At 41.2% G+C, this 23,843-nt stretch overlaps 1 protein-coding gene across 2 annotated transcripts in view; it reads left to right on the top strand.

Moving 5' to 3' along the window:
• The window catches only part of HDAC7 (histone deacetylase 7), a 1,116,899-nt gene that overhangs the window by 902,241 nt on the left and 190,815 nt on the right, over window positions 1-23,843 (top strand). For both annotated transcript variants that reach the window (XM_044083872.1, XM_044083871.1), the window contains exons 11-13: window positions 50-271; window positions 21,778-22,000; window positions 23,405-23,538. In XM_044083872.1, the coding sequence (XP_043939807.1) occupies window positions 50-271; window positions 21,778-22,000; window positions 23,405-23,538 (579 nt within the window). The remainder of the gene's footprint in view (window positions 1-49; window positions 272-21,777; window positions 22,001-23,404; window positions 23,539-23,843) is intronic.

Raw genomic sequence — 23,843 nt, 5'->3', positions numbered from 1 at the left:
ATGCACCATCTTAAATGTGATGCAGTTGCTTCCTTATTTGTTTCCTTAGATTATGAAGAAATCCAGTGAAAAAAGACGTTTACATCAAATTCCTTCTGAGGAGCTAGATCCAGATGAACATGCAGCAGGAGAAGGAGTAATTGAGGTGCGAAAACAGCAGAGTGGTACTCCGCCTAGGTGCCCTGAGTCCCAGAGAGGAGTTGTCAGCGAGTCAGAACAGGATCGAGCTCAGCAGTTATATCAGCAGCAACAGGAACTGATCTTACAGCAGGTGCGTCTCAAGGCTTTGAACTCTGAACCGTAACTTGTAATGTATATGGTTAATACAGGAGGTCGCACATCAGTACGACCGGTTTTGTCCCAAGACCTTGGGTGAATGCAAAACAATTGGGTGAGAGTAAAATTCCATGAAACTTTGCCTGAAAACAGATATTCAAAAAGTCTCATATTCCATCTTAATGGGCTCAGCTACTGGCTAGTAGACTTTGCTTGCATTAACCTGGGAAGAGTACTCTTTTGTGATCTGCCCTTAATAGGTTGAATTTGAAAATGGAAATTTGAGATGTAGTCCTAGTAAAACACGACATAGTAAGTGTATACAGCTTGTTAATGGTATCCATTTAAGACAAACTTAAAGTAACACTGACTCCATAGTCTGCCCTTCTATATTGTTTGGTGTACTAAATACTAGACTCTAGCATTTGAGGTGTAACTGTAACAGAGCCTGTGTATGCATTAGTAGTACTAGAAGGAATGAATGTTTTTACTAGTGCAACTTCAAAGTATTTCTAGCTTTACCAGTACATCTACAAAGTATTTGTAGCTTTGTTTGAAAGATAATTTTTTTAGACATTGTAGACATGTTACATCACACACTTTTTATTGTTAGCACATTTGATTAGATTTAATAATTGATTTTTTTTTTAAATTTTCAGTATCTTTTTATCCTTTGCAATGTTAAGGGGAGCTGCAGTGTGTGCCAGCAAGCAGGTGGTATAAGGCAATATAACAAATCCTGGATAAGGTGGTATCTATAGTGATAGCAATAGTAGTATTAATATTAATAATAATAATAATAATAATAATAATAATAATAATAATAGTGTTGGCAAACAATAGTAGCGATGAAAACAAGACATGAAAAATGCAAACATGCCTTACAACTGCTTTATCTCTGCAGAGAGAAACTGCAAGACATATTAGTAAGCATCTTTGTCTTTTAGTCTGAAAACAATTTCATCATGTCTTAAGTAGAACAAACTAAAAGTAAAAATAAGAATAGATAAATTTCCTGATGATGATTTAGTCAAAGACCATATAGTCAGAATCGAAAGCACGAGCAATGTGCCAGTGAAAATTCTAGCAGTTGCACTTGTTATATGATTGCATGAGGTCCAGTGACTTTGTGTTGGTGTAATAAGAACAAGATGACAGAAGTACGTCCCTGTGCATGAGAGCGGGGTGCCACCCGCCACATAATAAAAATGAGATTCAGGTATCATTAAAAAATACTTCTACCAATAATACTAAACCGAATCATTTTCATTTAGTGTATTAGCACTAACATAACAAATCCATTAAAAACAAGTAAAGTGCACACAAGCGAAAAAATTGCAAAGCAAACATGACAGCATAACTGTTAGTTTTCTGTTTCATTTCGTACCTGATAAAAACTGGCAAGAAAGCTATTAAAGTATAATATGCTGTTCAGTAAAATAAATGAATAAAAGTGTAACTAATGCTTTGGTCACATTGACGGCTGTTGATGCAACACCCCATCCCCATGTAAAAATGGGTGGAAGAGGATTGGCAGTGACTACCTTGTATGTATGTAATAAGGCATCACCCTTTACAAATAATTGAAATTTAAAGTTTTTCAGTCATGCTTTAATGGAACTATTTTAATGCAGTTATTTAACAGAATGCTTTAAAGATATTACTACGGTGCCAGACTAGAGTCAAGCTGAACAGCTTCTTCTTTCCCCGCTGATTCTGCCAAGCCCATTTCCCTTGGCTGTGGTTTCACTAGATAGTAGATAGGGACAGTGGGAATATCGTTCATCCATTCATGCGCGTCACTAATTAGATGACGAGGCATTTGGCTACCTTAAGAGAGTCATAGTTATTCCTGCCTTTACACGCGCTTCATTGTATTTTTTCACTTTGACATTCAGAGCACTGGGCAGAAATCCTCTTTGTGGCTTAAGACATTCACAAACTTTTGCCTGGGGGTGTGATAAAGCACAAGACAAACATTCTATTATGACAGATTAACATTGTATTGTGCTTTAAATGAGCAATAATGTCTGACAGAGTGGACATTGCAAGGAAAGAAATGGACCACCCAGGTCATGTAAGGCCCATTAGTTCCCTGTAATGCCCACTCTTTGGGGCCGTTATTGCAGTTAGAAAATGGGCAGATAAGCTATTTTGCATTTGATTTGTTATTAGTGTATGTATATACATGGGTGTGTCTCTCTTTGTCGTATGTATGTGTATATATATATATACACATACATACACATATATATATATATATATATATATATAATGTATATATAAACAGAAAAAGCACCAAATCCAGGGACTGTGTCACAAACAGTTTAATGACAAACCAGTTCACATCCAAGTTATCAAAAGAGAAGTGTGTTGAAAGGTCAATTAGTTTGCCTTAGTAGAATGACTTCAGATGATAGTACTTTCAATATGGAATGCAGATATTTGAAAAGTTTATTTTTAAATAGAGGCTGTCCTGGTGAACTGTTTGACCAGTTATGTAATGAGGTGTCCAATGAGAGAGGAGGTAAGTTTGCACCTATTTTAGGTAAAGGTGAAACCTGTATAAATTTTGAGGCAAACAATGAAAATAGTGGCACTAAGTATGAAACAGGTATTATTACAACTTATGACGGACAATCAGGATTAGTTAAAGAAGTTATTGATAAAGAATGGAAAAACTTTGCTACATTATCTGACCTAAATTACATTTTTGATAATGAACTAAAATTTATTTATAAGAGAGGTGCCAATATCAAGAACATAATGGAGAAGGGTACACATGACAGTATATTTGAAAATGGTACTAGGAGAAAAGTAGGATTGTTTAAATGTGGAAGGTGTAGTTACTGTACACATCTCATTATTGGAGAGTCAATATATTTACCAAGTAGACAAAAGAAATTAATATTAGGTTCTTTTGTTAATTGTAACACAAAGGGTATTATATACCTAGCCACCTGCACAAAATGTGACTCATTTTATGTTGGGAAAAGTGAAAGAATGCTCAAGCAAAGAATTTACGAGCATCTTTATGATATCAGGACAAAAAGAGAAAACAATGCATTATATAAACACAGTAATGTATGTAAATCTGCCACATTTAAATTCTTTGTTCTTAAAGCTGTGTTAGTTGATCCTAGAGGTGGGAACTGGGAAACACTGGTGGAATATAGAGAACTTTATTGGCAGATTATACTAGAAGCCAATAGAACACCTGGTCTAAATGAAATGATTTCTCTTATTCCAGTTTTAAAACTGAGGTCAGCCAAGCTATAACATGAGTACATAAGTTTAGTTTTATGGCATATTAAATATTAAGAGGTTATTAATTATAAAACTTTGTACACATTTTACATATAATATTTTATCACAGTGGTGCTTGTATTGTTTTAAAACTTTCTTAATTGTTTGATTGGATCTGTTTTTTTATTGGATATTTGTTATATATAAGATGGGTTCACTTATGTGATTTTATCTGATGAAGTTAAGGACGAAAACGTGTTGGGGAATATTTCAGCGTTATTGTGCATTGTTCGTGGTTTGTCATTAAACTGTTTGTGACACAGTCCCTGGATTTGGTGCTTTTTCTGTTTATTAGTGAATTTTTGCACCTTCCGTTTTCCTTGGTTATATATGTATATATACATATATGTATGTATATGTATATATATATATATATATATATATATATATATATGTATATCTAGAGAGAGAGACTTACACATATATTTTTTAAGTATTTCCTCTGCCTAGTGTTTGAACTGTGGTGTAGGATATATGTAAGTGTTTATAACATCTACTCTAACACTCACACTTGCCACTATATTTGTGGTCTTTCCAATTTTCTTTAATTCTCTTCTGGTTCTTTTCTTTGTATTCTTTCTTTTGTTTGTTAGGTTTAATTGCCGCCTGAATCGTCTTTCTGTTCCTGTTTTGTTCTCTTTAGTAAAAGAGCAGGTTTTTGTTCATCAGATGTACTTGCCTGATCATCTCAGTGTTACGCTGCATGAGAAGACATGGACATGTGAGTCATGAAACTAAGCTGCTTCACACACTGTGCTAGATAGATAGTGGTTTGCATTTGGATAAAACAAGGCCACTTTTGTGATTAGCCAGGATTTGATTTTCTGCACACTTGACTGAAGAATTGTCAAATAGCAGCTTTCTGAAGGAGTCACATTACAAGCAAAAGGGGAAGAGTAGACTTACAGCAAGGTTGTGGATAGGGGCCTTTTGTTTATATGTCTTGGTGCTCGCAATGTGGGCAGATGATGAAGGTGACAATGTCTACTTCCTTTTTCCCTGACATGGTAACACCTGTCTTCCAGCTTTCAGTAGGTATAAATTAGCGGTATTGTGATGCAGAGTGGCTCCATGGTTAAGGTTGTGCCTCATGGTTTCAGGGTTCAGGATTCACTCCTGGCTTTCATTGTGTGTAGTGTATGTGTTTTCCCTTTGTTTCTGTAAGTATTTTTATTTATTTTATTTTATTTTACATTTGTTAACTGGGATAGTCCGACTGTATACAGGTCCATTTTCAGCGGAGGCCCGGGGAGAAAAGCTCCACATGTGGATAGATAAGAAGAGTTAACAGTAGCAGTTTTATGCAGTTTATTTTTATTTTTTATTTATTTTACATTTGTTTACTGGGAAAGTCCGACTGGAACAAGGTCCATTTACAGCGGAGGCCCGGGGAGAAAAGCTCCATAACATAATAGTACAAATACAACAAATGACAAAACAATTTCTGTACAGAGGCATATATACAATCAGAGCTCCATATAGATACAAGTTACAGAATTATTGGAATACATACATACTTAAAAACCTTACAATATTAATTTTCATGTTAAAACATAAACAGTTTTAGTGGTACAAGGCTGAATAAGGTAGCATATTATTCAGTAGTACAATACATTAATGCTTCAGACTTTTTAAGACATTTTTTACAGGTAGCCAGATAGTAAAGTGAATGGTGAGATGGTTAGTCAGGGTTTGTAAAGGGCCACAGCCAGTGACTTTTTAGGTATATTTTGAGAGACGTTTTAAATTGGTTTATAGAATGAATTGCTATAAGTTCAGGAGGGAGTCGGTTCCAGATTTTACCAACAGAGTTGCAAAATAATGACTCACCTGCTAAGTTTTTGGATTTAACAGTTTGTACCAGCATTTTATCAGAACAGCGGAGTGTTTTTAGGTTGCTGTAAGAGGTAATTATATTTTTGAGTATGGGCGTGCTTTCGGGCTGATAGAGGACTTTGTGGGCTATTATTAATTGGTTATTCTGGATTTGAGAGGGTAACTCTAGCCAGCCTAGAGTTCATAGGTTAAGACAGCAGTGGGTTCTATATGCCAAACCTGTGGCAAATCTATCTGTTATTGTAGCAGCTATTGAGTTTATTGAGGTCAGATTTACTCAGGTTTGTATAGATTGGGGAGGCATAAAGAAGGGTTGATAGTAAATGTGTTCGGGCAATCACTGTCCTAGCAGTTGGGGTTAGAAATGATTTAATCCTATACAAAGATCCTAGCTTCTTATTGACTGTTTTAATAGTTTTGTCGATGTGAGCATCAAACTTAAGGTTATTGTCAACAATTACACCAAATAGTTTTGTATTACTTTCTGGGGAAATTGTGGTGCCATTATTAGATGTTATGGTAAATGATGGGAATGTAACTTTCCAGGTAGGGGTGAAGAGTAACAGTTTTGTTTTATTTGGATTCAATAGAAGACGCCGGTCACCAGTACTCTGTAGATACTTGTTTCTTTCTACTTCCCTAAACAGTACTAGTGAATTGGCTACTGTAAACTGCTTATCCATATTGCATTTACCCTTGCTGTTGTAGGATGGGTTGTGGCTGATAAGGATCTACACTGGGCCAGTTCAGAGACCCAGTTAAGTAAGTAAGTTTGCAGTGTTTAAGTTAGCAGTGCTACCAAAACTCTTGACCTTCCCTTTCGGTTCCTCTCTGGGGTACTTTCATCGTAGAAACACATGCCCTGTCTGTGTCTGCATGTTTTTTTGCAAGGGGTTCCATCATCCTTCCTCTCATTTCTAAAGACATTCTGATACATTACATTGGTGATTCATCAGAAATACCTGTAGGTAAATGTTTGTGTGTGTGTGCATGCGTACGTGCACATGTGCGTGCGTACGCGTGTGTGTGTGCATGTGGACGCGCACGCTTGTATACGCCTGCATATTTGTGACAGAGTAGTGTCCATACCAAGTTTAGTTTCATGTCTTATGCACATTGCCAGTTCTGGTTCCTCAACACTATCAGTAGAATCAAGCCATTATGAAAGAATGAATGAAATTTAAAACTGCATATAGTTGTCAGAGTTATGCATTCATCATGCAGGTCAGGGAGAGCTCCATTGTCTCTGATGTTTGTTTTAATGGGCCTTTGATTGCTGCTCTCATATAGGGGTCCTTTGTAATATGAATAAAGTGCTGCATGTAGTTCATTTGGATCATATTTGTCTGCAAATATGTAGATTAGTAGAGACTCTTCTGGACTGATGAAGGAGTTTTAATTAAAAGTGTCAATAAAAGCAAAGTGTAACACGAAGTCCCCTTGTCTGATATCTGTAGTTTCCATGTTTTTATTGTAGCCTTGATTCAATATTTTAATGTGAGTAACATCGAAGTGCACTCCTGTTGTCAAAGAACTAAATTTAATACAATTTTTCTGCAGCAAAAACTTAAACATAATCTGGCAAAGACATAGACTGCTGTCTTAGTACATTTACTTGTGAACAAGGTATTTTTACTACCATGCGTAGGCCCACATTTCGAACTGGGATGACTTTTGTTTCGGGTGCCCAGCTTGACTATTTATAACAACAGACTGTGTATTTGCAGCATTGTAACCTAGTGTTTCATCAATGAACATATGTTGCAAGCTTGCTGTTACAGATGGAATATACATGTCTGTCAAGTCTGGACAATAGTACAGTGTTTATAATTTGAATGAAAGATGGCAGAGAGGTGTAGTAGTTAGGAATGCACCTCACAGCTAGTGTTCCATCATCTCCCTTTGCCTGTAAGGGTCTTCTGGTTTCCTCCCACATCCCAGAGACCAGTTACATAATGCATATGTAGTGTGAATGAAGTGTCCTATCAGCCTAATGCCTATTGTTTATAGACGTAGGCTGTGGCTCCCCTGTGACACTGAATATGCCAAAGCTGGTATTGAAGGGTGTGTTAATGAGTTTTACTGAACTTGACTTGGTTATGGTCTAAGGAATGACATGTATATGCTTGTAAACAAGAAATTGATGCATTGTAAACTGTGTTATTGTAGTACATCTGAAATACTGATATTTGCGTAGAAGATATTTAAGGTAAGAATTGACATACCTATAAACCATTGTTTAGAAAAATGTATTGTTATCATATTGTCATTAAATTAATGTAGTTGTCCTTTAAAGATGTCACTTAAGCAAAGCTAAGAAATGGTCTTTACTATCAAGTTCACATAAATGTCAGAGTAAGTAGAACAAAGGAGAGAGATTAAGGTTTGAAGTAATGAAGCCTTGACAGGCCAGATTTTACCTCATATGCCCTCTTTTGCCCTTGGCTCTTGGTTACAAGCCTTATACAGTGCTTTAACAATGGCACTGTCAGGAAGCTGTACTTTGAGGCTGCCTCAATCGTATGTTAAACACAGACCAGATGTGCTTGTGTCAGATTAGATTTATCCCAGATGGTTAGACTTTGAACTGACTTTTCTGATCTGCTGTTTCCTGTTGGTGTTTCAATTCTTGAACTGGGTCTAAAGACATTACTGTCTAAATCACCAGTGAAACAAAGCACGCAGAGGGACTGTCCTTTTAAACAGTTTTGTAAGACTCTACATTGACTGAAGCTGTTTGTTGGCAGTAACAGCAGAGGGCAGCAGAAGCTCATACCGTAAAGGGTTTTCCAGTCTGGGTGCAGTAGATAATAAGAAAAAACACAAGATTTATTCCTGGTCTTCCAAAACTGATCTGTCTAACTCTGACGTCATGTTGCCACATTTTTGCTAAGTTATCACGATTCATGTGTATTTCCCATGTGATGCGGGTGAAGGACTGTTCCATGGTCTTTGCTACATATTGCTGTGTTCTTTAGTTGTGCTTCTTTATTCTCCAAAGCAATAGTGTTTATAGGGTGCCATAACAGGACTTTGGTGCAAATTGCTTCCATTGTACTTGTGTGTTTCAGTGCCTGTGATTGCTGATTATGTATTCTGCCAGAAGCTGTACATTGTACATTGGACTGCCCATGCTGGACGCACAATTTCTGTGGTGTGCAGACTGCAGGAACGTTTCAAAAAATCAGAAGCAATGGCACTTTCCCATGCAAGGTTGAGACTCAGAAACTCGACCAGAACAGGTCCAGAATTAGAACACTGACATTTGGAATGCCTGAGGCTGGTAAAACCAAATGTCTGACCTTCTCCTCCTCCCGGACCCATGTTAGCACTTGTTCCTGGGTCCATAGTGTTAGGGTGGGTTGGGATTCATGGTATTGGTCAGTATTGTGCATTTTCTGCATTCTGCTTCAGTAGTGCATTTTAGTCATTGCAGTAGTCAAGCTTGTGAGTTTCAACCTTGTAGTAGTAAACATATATATTGTAAATGCGTTAATCTGTAACATTCCCTATTAGAGTTACTTGTCTATATTTGTGTTGTTGTCACTTTCAGTACTGATTTCTCTTCAGCATTTGGTTTCTATAGAGGGATTTGTATTCCTGTTTTTGGGAATTTTATTGCTGTTGTCACTCAGAAATCCTGTGATTTGTTGTTGTTGCCTGTATACCTTGGCCTTTAGTGTCAGTTTTATCGGTCAGAATTCTTTGAGCCTTTGGCAGCTATCCTTCTGCTGTGCCCTCCTTGAGCCGACTGTAAAACGTATGATCTGAAGTAGTTGACTTCATTCATTCTGTACATATGGGTATACGGATTCGATTCGGATCCGAGCCGGCAAAACTTTTCAAGCATCAGCTCCGAGCTCTAAGCTCCTCCCTTACCTATATTACATCACTTCCTCCTATCTAGCCCCAGATCTCGTTTGCCGCTCTAAGAGTCAGCATCGTGGTCTCTGAGCTCTAAGCAAGGTGGTAAGGTTTTTTGGTCTTTTTGTAATAGTTGAGTGTGAATACCTTTCCCTTTTTTTCCTCTCTTCGCATTTGAACATCGTATTAGTTGTAAAAAAAAAAAAAAAAAAAAAAGTTATAAGTGTTTTTGTTTGTGATACTGGTTTCCTGCCTAGGCCCAATCCCTGTTTGTGTGTGTGTGTGAGTGAGCCGTTTTGGGCTTTTACTGTCTCTACTATGGCTGAACAGCCTAAGGTTCTTTTTAAGAAGTTCACAGAGTGTGGTCACAAGCTCTCACCAGCCAATGGCCACACTGTGTGTGTTCTATGTTTAGGGGTCGCCCATCTCTCTGCATCCTGTGACATTTGTTCAGGCTTTAACCCTAGGGCTTTGAAGGATCACTGGGCTAAGCTTGTGGCTAAGGGTCTGCTACCAGCTTCTGCCCTAGAGTCTGCCTCGGTTTCCTCTCCAGCCAGTGACACTGTGCAGGCAGGGACTCAACCTCCCGCCAGGCCTGCTTCATCGGAGTCATCCCAGAGAGGTAGGGACAGAAGGGATAAGAAGAAGCACCACAAGGAGAGGGACAGGCCCAGAAAAAGATCACCGGACAGGGAGTCTTTCTCCATCCCCTCTTCAAAGGCACCCAGGTCTCGTTCTCCTCGGCTCCGCTCTCCCCGTTTCTCGCTGGAGCTGAGTGAGCCATCGGAGCCGAGGCACTCCCCTCAGATCCAGCCCAGAGCTGAGTCGGTCGTTTCCTCCAGGTCGACTCGGAGTGTCTCCAACCCGGGTATGGACAGGCTGATGAGGAGGTTCATCCAGAACCAGATTCAGACGGGGGTCTTACCAGGGCCCTCTCCCATTGGAGAGGGTCCTCCTCCTTCAACTATGTTCCACCCTATTCCTTCCCCGATCTGACCCAACGCTTCGGGGTTCTCGGGTCCGAGACCTTTCTGAGCTGTTGGGTTGGCGCCGATGGTTCTCGTTTCCTCAACGCTGGCCGTCACCTTGAGTTCCTCGGATCCAATCTCAGATCCAGGAGACTCTCGGAGCCGTGGTCGGGGAGTCGGACCCGAGGGTCGAGATCTCGCTCTTTCGGATACCATCCTTGGTGCCTGGACTACCCCTCCGTCAGCTCCGATCCCTGCTTCCGTGCCGGGGAGAGCTTCTTACTTACATTCTAAGGAGATGTGCTCTCCATCGGCATCCGGGGCAGTGGAAAGGGTTCTCTCCCAGGGGTTAAGACCACAGCTCACCTACTCGGATCCTACCCAGACCCCTCTGATTTTGGATTCTGCTCCCATTACCCTGTCTCAGGGATAGCTCATGCCAAAGCAACCCCAGGTTGCTCCCCTCAGGGAACCCCCGGAGGCTTACAAATCCTCTCCAGAGAGTCCCACTGGAGAGGAACCTCATAAGCGTAAGTGTAAGAGGAGGCACTTGGACTCCCCTGAGTCCATTACCACTGATACGGACTTGGATGAAGGAGAGGGTTCCCCCTGACCACCTACCGAGGATGTCTCGTTCGGGGACATTATGGAGATCCTCCGCCAAAGAGGAGGTTAGTCAGCCCCCAAACCCTCTGCGGATGAGTCCGTATTCCTGGAGGACTTTGGCGCGGGCCCATCCACTTCCTGGGGTCTCCCCTCCAGCGGACCCTTTGGTGGACCTCATCACCACTAGGGCATGGAAGGATCCTGACACTGTAGAGCCTATACCCAAAAGGCCAGACAAAATTAGTTCCCCGCCATCAGTCAGGCAGGCATGGTCCAAAGGAGTCCTGGTAGACGCTTTGGTGGTTGCAGCTGCCACAAAGAAGGAACTGGCACAGGAGAGTTCCTCGGTTCATCCATCAGACAAAGAGTCCAGGTCGATATATTGTTTTGGGAAGCACATGTACTCGTCAGCGACATTTTCTATTCGTGCGCTGAATTAATTGGCACATGTTATCCGACTGCAGCGAGACCTTGTATCGAAACTAACTGAGTCGCCCCTAGAGTCTCTGTCACAACAGGACAAGCAGTCCTTCACTGCGAAGATGACTTCACTGAAATCAGTGACAAATACCTCTATGCGTATCCTCTCTCATGCTATGGAGGGAGCCCTAGAGCTGCTGGTACAGGCGTTGCCTTGAGGCGTCATGCCTGGATCAGGTTGTGTCAATTTGCGGACCCCTTTAAGGCATCTTTCATCAACGCCTCTTTCGATGGATCATCCCTCTTTGGGAAGACTGTACGTGACACACTAATCCAGAGTGAGAAGGACGGAAAGACTTTTTCAGCCATTGGAATCCACTTCTTTAACCCCCAGAGGTCCTATTCCAGGAACCAAAAGCGGCAAAAGAAGATGTGGTTCCGGAAATCACAGTCCTTTCGTGACACTCAGGAATTTTCGTCCCCCAGAGGCAGAGGGGGACAAGACCGATGCCGTCCTAGAGGCAGAGGGGGTCCCAGAAACTTCTGGTCTAGGGAACCTTTTTCCGACAGACCCACACAGCAACCCTGAGGGGTTGCCCGGCTGCTCTACTCTGGAGGCAGTCGGGGGAAGATTTTCCTTACATCCAGCGGCATAGGAGTCCATTACTGCAGACCGCTGGGTGTTAAACATCATATCCAGAGGATATTCCATCCCCTTCATTTCATGTCCCATAACTCCAGCACGCCTTCCAGATGTTCCACCCGCTCACAGGGAGGCTGCAGCCTTAGAGGTTTCGAAGCTGCTACAAAAATGAGCCATCGAGCCGGGCCCCCCAGATCAATCCGGATCAGGCATCTGCTCCAGGTTCTTTTTAGAGCCAAAGAAGATGGGGGACCTCAGGCCCATTCTGGACCTGTCTATCCTCAACCTGTCGGTAGAGAAACAAAAATTCCGGATGGTCACTCTACAGTCCATTCTACCGTTTCTGAGAGAATGCGACTGGATGTGCTCGTTAGACCTCCAGGACGCTTACTATCACATCAAGGTCCACAGGAGCTCCAGGAGGTTTCTACGCTTCCGGCTAGGGGCCAGTCACTTTCAATTCAGAGCCCTACCATGTGGTCTCACCACAGCCCCCAGGGTGTTCACCGAGGTTGTGGTGGTCATAGCGGCTCACCTGAGACTTCAGGGCATTCAGGTATTCCCCTACCCAGATGACTGGCTCTTCGCTGCATCCACCAAACATCTCTTGTGTCAGGCCCTACACTACTTCCTCGGTCTGGCTCACAAGTTAGGCATCACGATCAATATTAACAAGTCCCACCTGGCTCCAGTTCAGATCATAGACTTCATCGGGGCACGGTTGGATTCGATTCAGTCAAAGATTTTTCTCACCCTGGAAAGGATAGAAAATCTCAGACTCTATGTATCGGCTATCTTGGATCACTCTGTAGTCACAGCAGCCGATGTTCTCAGGTTCCTGGGTTTGATGGCAGCCGCAATCTCTATCTTCCCTCCTGCACGTCTTCACATGAGAATTCTTCAGTGGAATCTAGCAATTTAATGGTCCTGGCTAGACCTTCTGATGAATTTCCACATCCGCATCAATCGGACATGCAGAACGTCACTCCAGTGGTGGCTTCAATCAGCGGACATTTTCGTGGGGCACAGCTTTCTAGCCCCTCCGGCTCAAGCCACGGTGACCACGGATGCTTTCCAGCTCGGGTGGGGGTGGGGGGGCATTTCCTGGGAAGAACGGTCCAGGGCACGTGGTCCCCTCCAGAGACCAAGCTACACATCAGTGTCCTGGAGATGAGGGCAGTGCTTTTAGCGTTGAGAGCCTTCCACCCTGTCCTACCTTTGGGGACGGTAGCCATGCAATCAGACATGTCTGTAGTCTGGTATGTAAACAAACAGGGAGGGACCCGATCCTACCCCCTTTGTCGCGAGGCCATGAGGGTTTGGGAGTGGGCCATATCCACCAGCCGGTTTCTCATAGCAACGCACATCCTGGGATGCTCCAACATTCTAGCGGACAGTCTCAGCAGGGCAATCCTTCTGCCTTATGAGTGGTCTCTGAAACAATCAGTGGAGGAGAAGATCTTCCGTGTTTGGGGTCAACCTTGCTGCGATCTCTTCGCATCTCCTTCCAACGCGAAGTGCAGCAACTTCTTCGCTCTGATCCCCCCTCCGGGGGGTGTCCCCAGGGACGCTGTAGTCCATGCTTGGCCTCCCGGGCTACTGTATGCTTATCCCCCATTACCTCTTATTCCGAAGTTCCTTCAGAGAGCTTGCCGGCTGCAGTGCAAAGTCATTCTCATAGCTCCCTTCTGGCCGCGTCAAGTGTGGTTTCCCTTCCTATGGTCTCACCTGTTGGCTCCTCCATGGACTCTAGATCCATGCCCGGATCTGATTTTTCACCCGTCGGGCTTGCCCCTGCCCAACCTGGACAGTCTCAAGCTGACTGCGTGGCTGCTCCAGTTCCCATGATCATCAGGACTCCCGGACTTTCGTTCCCTGTTAAGAATATTCTGGTAGCTTCTCTTAAAGTCTCCACTAGGAAACTCTACAATAGCAAGTGGAGACGTTTTTGCGTTTGGGCCTCTCTGTGCAATCTGAACCCGTTTACAGCCCCCGTTCCGGTCATACTGGATTTTCTGGCCGATCTTTTTCGATCAGGCGCAAGTGCTTCTACCATCAAGGTTCAGCTGGCTGCCATCTCTAATTTTCATGTGGGTGAAAATAAGGTTGCTCTGGCTTCTGCCAAATTGTGTAAAGCTTTCCTGAAGGGCACTTTTTTATTGCGACCACCAGTTAAAGAAATGGTGCCCCCCTGGGATCTGACTTTAGTCCTTCAGGCTTTGACCTCTTCCCCTTTCAAGCCAGCCGGTTCAGTTCCGATGAAGTTTTTGTCATGGAAGACAGCCTTCTTGGTCACCATCACGTCAGCCAAGAGAGTTTCAGAGTTGCAGGCCTTATCCTCCTTGCCCCCTATTTGGTTTTCCACAAGGAAAGGGTTTCACTATGTACGAACCCTTCCTTTCTTCCCAAGGTGTCCTCAGCAGCCAATATTAATCGGTCTATAAATTTGCCAGTCTTCTTCCCAAATTTCCAAAATAGAGGTGAACGTAAGCTGCATTTATTGGCTGTCCGTAGACAGCTTAGTTTTTACCTCCTTAGGACTAAACCCTTCCAGAAGTTGGATCAATTGTTTGTCTCTTTTTCAAAACCATTTTTGGGCAAAGCAGTTTCGAAAGTGTCCTTAACTAGGTGGATCACTCTTTGTATTGCACAGGTTTATAAGGACAAAGGTTTTTCTCCTCCTGGTGTATTGAAGGCTCATTCCACTAGAGCAGTGGCCACTTCTGCAGCTTTCTGGTCAAGAGTTCCATTAGACGATATCTGTGCGGCAGCGACTTGGGGCAGTTCGCACACATTCATCTCTCATTATAAATTGGATCTTATTTCTAGAGGGAGAGCATCCTTTGGCTCTGCAGTGCTCAGCAATATCCTTCCATAAGGGCCTCCCAGGAATACTAGTAGCTGGGGACTCTGTCGCATATGTGCAGAAAGAATGAAGTTAACTACTTCAGATAAAGAAGTTATGTCCTTACCATAACGTTCCATCTGAGTAGTAGACTTCATTCTTCTGCACCTTCCCTCCCTCCATCCCCCCTCACTCTTCAGATTTTTCCTGTTTAGGATTGTGGTTATGTTGCCACTTAGTGTCAGCAAACTCGATCTGGGGCTAGATAGGAGTAAGTGATGTAATATAGGTAAGGGAGGAACTCGGAGCTGATGCTTGAAAAGTTTTGCTGGCTCTGATCTGAATCTGATCCGTATACCCATATGTGCAGAAGAATGAAGTCTACTACGCAGATGGAACATTATGGTAAGAACATAACTTCATTTTTCATTTCTTATAATCAGGCACATTAAGTATTCTTGCGTTTGGAATGACCTCCCTTCTCATCTAAGAGCCTCTTCTAACTTGGTCTCCTTTATGACCTCCTGAAAGGATTATTTCAGGTGTTAGTGACACTGCAAATGCATCCTAACTCCCTTAGTAACACCCCCCCCCCAAAAAAAAGTGTTTTGTTACTGTTCTGATCTAATTACAGCATCTGGTGAATAAGTTCCCAAATGGCTGTCTGTCTCTGTCATTCTAATATATTTAGTCCATATTTTAATAAAAATTCTGTGTAAGCTTTTTATTAAACTATGTCCCAAATAAGTCTACCATACATCTGTAGACTTTAATGAACAACATCCCTCACACTTGTGCAGTGTTGCATCCATTATAGTCTAGGATGCATCCCACCTTTTATCTGAGCTGACATCATGAGGATAAAGGTGAGCAGGAATCCTTCATAAGGTCGACATATAGAGAAATTATATTTTATGATCATTAACAACAGCTAAAAGGAACTTCCAAAAAATGAATGCTTAGAGGGAAAATGCATCACAGCACCACAATTCCAAGGTGTAGTATGATACAAAAAGGTACATTATAAAATGGTGACAAAACATTTTAAATAATAATAAAACACTTACCATAGGTACTAGCTCAGACCTGTGGCGGGGGAATTTGATGTCCTGAACTACACATCCATATACTCCCACCACTGTCTATAAGCAATTATATGCCCCCACCACTGTCTATAAGCAGTCAGCATATCTCAGTCGCTTGACGACGACTTGTATACTTTCGGATAAAACAGTTTGCAAGCCATCATGAAGTGATCTTTTCTCCAACCAGTCTATCAAACTTTTTTTTTTTTTAGTAGAATGCTTGTGAACTACCATACAATTGCAAAACAGTGTGACAGGCACTTTATGATCTTTTATAACCTACTGTGGTCACTTAAGGGCATCTTGTAAACTGTCATACATTTTTACTTTTAAAGGTTTGGTGCCGTCTACTAGTTGGCACCCAGGGCAGATCCCTTATTCCCTTGATCCTTTGCAGAGTACTCTACTAGGCTACCATCTGCCAGCTGACATTCCTACAAACAAGTCTGTAGAAACTGCCATTATAAGAAGCCTGCAGTTATTATCTGATAACAGTATGTGAATATTTTAATCAGGCAACCAGTTATGAATGTTGTATTCATTGCTATTGTGTCATTTCTGTAACTGTAGTAGAATGTTGTGTTAACTGTATGATTCCTTCCTCAACTGCATATTGAATGTTGTAATACTGCTTTTGAATGTAAAAGTAGGATCAATACCCATGTACATATATTTGAATGGAATCCGACATTTGTGGACCTATCCTGTATATAATAATCCATATCCAGGATAACACAGCACAACCCTTGCAGAATATGAATATTGAAGATTTGCTATTACTTTTCAATTCAAGGGCCTTTTTCCTTCCTTCCTGGATGTTATCCTGTCACATAATCAGTAATGGAGTATTTCTCCCTGGGCCTCTCCTGAAACTGGGTCTTGCTAGTTGGACTTTCCTGATCAACAAATTCTATGAAAAATATTTTAAGGTTAAGACAATCAATATAATTTACAATTAACAATTAAAACCAAAATTTGAATGTATCACACACTATATGGCGTGTGTTGTTACACTTTGGCATCTACCTTTCAGCTTCACTGAGGAAGGCTTTTATGAAAAAATATTTGAAAAAAAAAAATTGGATTTTGGGGCATTTTATGTCCATTCTTAGGTGCAATAAAACGGACTTACATATACTAAGCCCAAGATGGCTGTTTCTCTGAATATTCCATTTTCTACAAGGTATGGCAATCTCGGAGTTAGTATATATAAGTTCAGAGGGTGTGAAGGGCTTGTTCCCCTCATCAGGGTTTGCAGTGGAGCTTGCTTCCCTTGCAAAAAAGAAGTTTAAAGGAGAAGAACAATGTTTGAGATTTGCTCTTCTCCTATAGCTTGAGTCTTTTTTCGGCTTGTCTGCACTTGGCATTTCGAGTGCTGACATTCCGTTAGGCCACAGAATAAATGTCTAGGCTGTCTTTGTGTAGTAAGGGATATGTAGTTTGCTGTTTACATTAAGGAATGTGCATGTTGTCTGTTTGTCGCAAGTGTGTCTGGTTTGCTTGCATATGAAAAAGGGAAACATTGGCTACTCAGATGAACCTGCAGTCTGCTTGTCTCTGGGAATATATGGACTGTTTGCATATATTGCAGGTTTTACTGTTTCTTTGCTTTGGAGTTGTGTATGTAATGCACCTAGCCCCTTAATGGAGGGTCTGTTGCATCCATTATGTCCATGCAATCAATACATTGCAGCTCCACTGCAAAAGGAGGTCATTGTCCCACTGTATTCATCCCTCATTAGACCCATTATAGAATACAATGCCCCGTTTGGTATGTACCCCTCAAGACATCTGCAACAACTGGAAAGGCGACAGAAATACCTCACTAAAGGGATCACAGGCCTAAAGCAGATGCCGTATGCTGACCGTCTAAAAAAACCTTCAGCTATACTGTGTCGCATATCATCTACTCAGAGGTGATCTCTGTTTAACATACAAGGCCATGGCAAACCCAGAGCTGTTGGACATGCTACACTTAACAAAATCCCAATCCCTCAGAGCCACACGCTCCAGGGATCTAAACGTTCTCATCACAATGAACAAAACATGCTGGAGGGATAGGTTCCTGACCCAGAGACTCCCCAGACTCTGGAATAGACTGCCCATACATGTCAAGCAGAGCGCCTCTTTTGGCCCTCTTCAAAAGGAACCTTGACAGTTGGATGGGAGATGGGAAACTCACCCCGGGGATCACGTCAGTCACCCTGCTAGACAGGAGTCCAGGGAAATAAATATTGTGGGAAGAAATAGCAAGGGAATTGTTATGGCTAGGCTTGTATAGGCCCTAGGGCCGATAGTCTAGTACTAACCTGTGAACCTATGAACATTTTCTAACGATAATATGGCATGTCAGTTCTCGTATATGAAGTACTGATTTTCCCTGGTTTTGATATGGAGCATGTATGTAGATGCACATGTTTGTGTTTTGAATGCTGATGGTGGTTTTCTTCTGCCAAGCAGATGATGATAGCAAACTGGCTCACAAATAAAACCCAAGAAATTAGGGTGGGTGGCTCTCTCTTCACCTGGAGACATGTCTCTAGAGGAGTACCCAGGGCTTGGTCCTTGGACCAGTCCTTTTTGGCATCTAATTCTCAAAGGTCAAGGCAAAACACTGAAGGTTATGGTTGTTGACAGCTGTTAACTCTGTGCTATCATCATAATCTTTCCAAAAAGACAGCAAGATCCTTCAGGAGTGCCTGTCACAAACAAATAGCTGGTGTCAAAACCATGGTTTAAACTAAGTTCCCAAAAGTACACAAGTGTATTCTTTGGCAAACAAGATGTCTCCTGCAACTGTCATATCGCCAACAATCCCCTGAAAATTGACCCAATAGTGAGGGATCTGGGAACATATGTAGACAGTGAGCTGTTTGACCACCATGTGCCAACTATGTTAGGAAGCCATTCTTTATTACACAACGTATGAGCAAGGGTATGGCATCCAAATCAGTGAAGTGATCATTCCATGGTACAATGCATTTATTAGGCCAGTCATTGAATATAATGCCCCATTCAGCATGTACTTATTCAAGCATCTGATTCAGATTGAATGACCACAATGTTTTCTCATCAAGAAAATAAGAGGAATAAGTCACAAAAGCTTCTCTGACTTTCTCAATGTTGCGTCCATTGCATACACAGCTTGTACCTTCCCCATCCTTTCAGACCTTCTACACATCCATAAGTCCAGCAGTGGAAGAACTGCCCTTTGCAGAAACCCCAGTCTCTATTGCAACTTAAGTAGAGTATGTTGGAGGGGTAGATATGTCTCTCAGAGAATACCACTTCTCTGAAACTGGCTTCTCTCCATGTGAAGTTATGTGTCACTCTTATTTTGTTCCTGTCCAACCTGGATGTTCGGAAAGGGGAACTGTAGGTTCAGAACTGGTTTTGCACCCTTGCCCCTTTTGGATGGGGGTTTGTGTGAATACCTTCTCCAGTGGTGTACAAAGGTGTGTCTCAGCCTATGCTCATTTTTAAACTAACAGAACTTAATCTGTCCCCATCCCCTATCTCTTGTTTCAGCAGCTACCTGTCCAATAGGCAACAGTCTGTTAGATGGCTTTCTACACTGTCCCCTCCTCTGCCAGTCACCACAGGTGTGCCTCAAGGCTCCATCTTAGAACCTCTTCTATTCAACATTTTTACTAACAATCTTTATAAATCCTGTCCCAGCTCAACTCTCATCCAGTATGTGGACGATTCTACAGTCATCACCTCCTCTGATTATTTCTCAGACCTGCTTTCCAAAACCCAGCAAACTTTCATAAATATTGAAACCTGACTAATGAATAACTAGCTAATACTCAATGGTAAGAAAACTAAACTACTTCTATTTCTGCGTAAATCACACTCTCATAACACCTCAGCCTTCACTATCACCTCGTTAGACAAACACCATCATCAATGTTGAATCCCATACCAAACTACTACAGGTCATAATTGATGATAAACTAAAGTTCGACCTTCATATAAATTAGTGTATCAAAAATGCTAACCAAAAGCTTGGCTTACTATACCGTAACAAAAGATATCTGATACCAAAGGCAAGACCATTACTCTCTCTTGCTTATCTCCTACCTTGTCTCCTTGTCTCTTCTATGGCTCCCGAATCCTCACTAACTTACAGGCAACACTACTGAATAAGATGGAAAATACATATTACAAAATAGCTAGATTTGCTGTCAACACTCAGCCTAAATCCTATCACTGTTTGGCTTTGAAAACACTGAACTGGCTTGAGTTCCCCAATCAACCTATTTTCCATCAACTTAATATTATCCATTCCATCCTCTACAAACTCTCCTTCTGCCCTAACATTTCCAACATCTTAAAGTACTACCTCCCAACCTGAAAACTTAGAAGCAAAAACCTCCTTGACATTTATAAATCTAAAAAAATCAATTGATAAAACCCTCTACAACTGTCTTCCCTCTGTCTACTGGAATAAGCTACCTTTGACAATCAGATCTGTTATATAGCACTTCCCATTTAAAATTGCCCTAAAAGTCCACTTTACAAATACCTGGATTTGCTCCTGTACACAACCACCATGAACTTAATAACCTTGACTCTCTTTGCATACATCCCCTACTCAATTTGTATGTAATTCTCACTACAGAACTCTAACTCCTAATACCTTCTTCACTCAATTTCTCCACTACTCATATTTACCTCCCTCCCTTCTTTTCCCACTTATATTACTCCCTGATTTCACTTGATTCTAACTACTACTACTCTTCTCTCTTATTTATAAATTTAAAAAAAAATTGCAAATTTTCCCTCTTTTATCCATAGCCATACTTTTTCTGTCACCTGCTCTCTCTGTCAACTTCCCCTCTGTTTCTGATTACTGATGTACATGCCGTTGCCTGTAAGAACTAAGACTTGATATACAGTACCTCTGTACTGTTTTCTTAAACTCTGAGTTAATTGTTATTACTTCCCCTCTATATGGTGAAGTACTTGTGTATCGGAGATATATGAAAGACTTTAACATTTGGTTTTATTGACTTTTTTGTAAATAACACCTTTAAACTCTCATGTTACAATTGTAAATCCAAGCATTATAATGCATGTTTATATTACCTCATGCATTCTGTATTGTTTGTAAACATTATTATGGTGTATGTAATACTTTATGGGGCTTTTCTCCCTGGGCCTTTGCTGAAAAAGGATACTAGCTCAGTCAGACATTCCTGGTCAACAAATGTCAAATAAATAAAATAAATAAATTGTCTAATCCAGGATCATAGAAGATTTGTACAACATACAGGAGCTTTGGTACTAAACTACTAAGGCTGGAAACTCAGTGTGAATACATGACTAGGCTTCTAAAGATCCTCACATATCAATAACATAGTAAATACCTTTTCGCATTTGTATGCTGTGGAATAGCTACACTCCCTGGACATGTTATCAGACCCTTAAAAGTGGCATGGGCTATGTGGGTTGCCTTGATGTCATTTACGATCTTTAGGCCGTATGGGGTACAGGTTTTCCCTGGATGTATATGATCAGCAAAATAATTACGTATTATTAAAGAATATGTGAATTTTCATTATGTGCACTGAAATCTAAGGGCATCTTTGAGTATTTAGGATGCCCAGGTTCTTTTTGCTTGCATTTAGGGTTTGCTTAGTGGGAGAGGACACAATGTTTACCAGAATGCCTCCACTTAGTGACTAATTAACATTAAAAAATATACACTACAATATTTTAGTCGTTAATATGGAGAAGATAGAAAATTTTGCTTTGTGTATGTGAGTTCACTTGTATGAACATTCACTGGGCTTCCTTTGCATATCACTGTGGAACAGGTGTGCTTCCTAAATAAGTGTGGGATCTATGAGCTTTTGTTAGAACCACTGGTAGAATCATCTTAATGATACACACTTATCTGTTTTCATTCTGGAATGTTCACAGCAAGCCATTCTTTGGGAACGTCACCAGCGGATCCAGCAGATGACATGGCCGTCCCCAGTGGAGAACATGGCAGTTCCTTTGATGTCTGCTGGTCACCGGCCTCTTTCAAGGGCACAATCTTCCCCTGCTGCAGCTACAGTCTCTCTTCCTGTTCAAGAGACATCTTCCAAGACACTCCCACTTCCTGTCCCAGAGCCTCCTGCAAAGACTCGATTTACAACCGGTAAGTATAGCCAAGTAATGAATAATTATGCACCTGTGTGTACAGATGAGGGATCTGCATATATTATTTATATATCCATAATATTTCAAATGCATTTGAAAACTTAGTCTTTTTTTCAAATAAAATTAATTTAAGATTTACTTAATAGTGGTATAAGGTGGGTATGATCACTTTTTATCTGCATGTATACAGGGTGTTTCATTATCAAGGATGAGGAAAACTCGCATAAGCACTGTCTGGAATAATCATGTTCCTTAAGTTCCACATCCTATGACGAGACATAGCTGTGAACAGGGGGAAAGTGAAACTGCACAGTTGTTGGCTTTAACAATTTTATTTGCCATAGCACAATTGTATATAGATCTTCACAAGTGGAACATTTATGCTTTGCATTTTTAAATCTTGTTTGACAAATGATCGTATTTTACAAAGTTAAAGTACTCCATTGGTCATATAATATTTCTGTGAAGGAATGCAGAACAGATTTGTTTTTACAGCGGAATCCATTATTTTTAAGCCTTTTGTAAATGTGATTTCTTATCAGAGCTATTTGATAAACATCTCTCTGAAATGAATGCAGAAACTCCTGTAGATGTATGCACAAAGGGAAAGGGGGGGATGTTCTGTTTCCCATGACTCTGACCACTACAGTCTGTTGAATCTTCTTGCATTGAAACATTCATTTACAGATATTGCATGTTCACACTAAACCGTGCCAAGTGTAGACTTTTACAAAAGGGCCTACATTTATCTGTAGACCACACTTAAGCTTTATTAGCCTTCTTTAGTGCTTGCAGTGAAAAAAACCTCATTCCCCTGCCACCAGAGCACCTTTATCTTAGTCCTTGAGACGATATTACATCCTGAGTAACTCCTCCCATGGGAGGGCCAATCGGGGGGGGGGGGGTGTCACTTTCCTTTCCTTGTGAAATAGAATGTCTGCAGGTGTTACTGGTGAAAATGTGAAGTAGATTAATGGTGTCAATGTGATTTAAGGAATTTAGGGAGTTTTATACAATGTAAGTGAGATGATAAGGCCATACATTTTATTGTATTTTGTGGATACTGTAGCAGACAAAGAAGAAAGACAACCTCCTTGAGCCTAATGGTCTTTATTTGACTCACAGTATCTCTGTGATATTACATTTCAGGTGTATTGTTTTCGTTTTAATGGAATTTGGGGAATTTAGTGGGCACACGTTATAGTAGTTTCTACCTGCAGTAGTATTGGAGGTAAGCTGAACCAGAAAAAAATAATCCAGTGATGGTGAAAATAAGATCCAAACTGTTGCACAAGATGCAAGGAAGTAAGGTCATTCCACTGTTGATAGATACAGATTCATTGTACTGGATTTTTCTAGTCTCACACATTTTTTTTAGCTTAATTTTTCTGTCATTTAACAGGTCTTGTGTATGACTCATTAATGCTAAAGCATCAGTGCTCCTGTGGTGATAACAGTAATCATCCAGAACATGCTGGAAGAATTCAAAGCATTTGGTCCCGCCTCCAAGAAAGAGGTTTGCGCAACCAGTGTGAGGTAAGTTATCCCCGGTGGCTGTGATGCGTCCTCTAAAGTTATACGAGTCTTCTTAAACAGTTGTTCTAGTGCATGAGTTTGTGGTAGTCACCTGCTAAAAGCTGAACGATTTTGCAATGTTTGGTTGTTCTTGGAATTGCCACAAACTAGTGTTTGTGGTTGCAGTGGAGGTGGAGTTTATTTTAATACATTGTAAAAGGCAAGGAAGCTATGTTGGCAAATGAGGTTCAAAGTGTTGGGTCTTTCACAGAAAACACAGTTTTATGATTTTTTTTTCCAAGGTGGTTTATTTCATAGAAAGGGCA

This window comes from Protopterus annectens, chromosome 9.part0, assembly GCF_019279795.1.
Source record: "Protopterus annectens isolate FY-2018-M chromosome 9.part0, PAN1.0, whole genome shotgun sequence".
NCBI classification, from domain to species: Eukaryota; Metazoa; Chordata; order Ceratodontiformes; family Protopteridae; genus Protopterus; species Protopterus annectens.
This window is presented reverse-complemented; position numbering and strand designations above follow the sequence as displayed.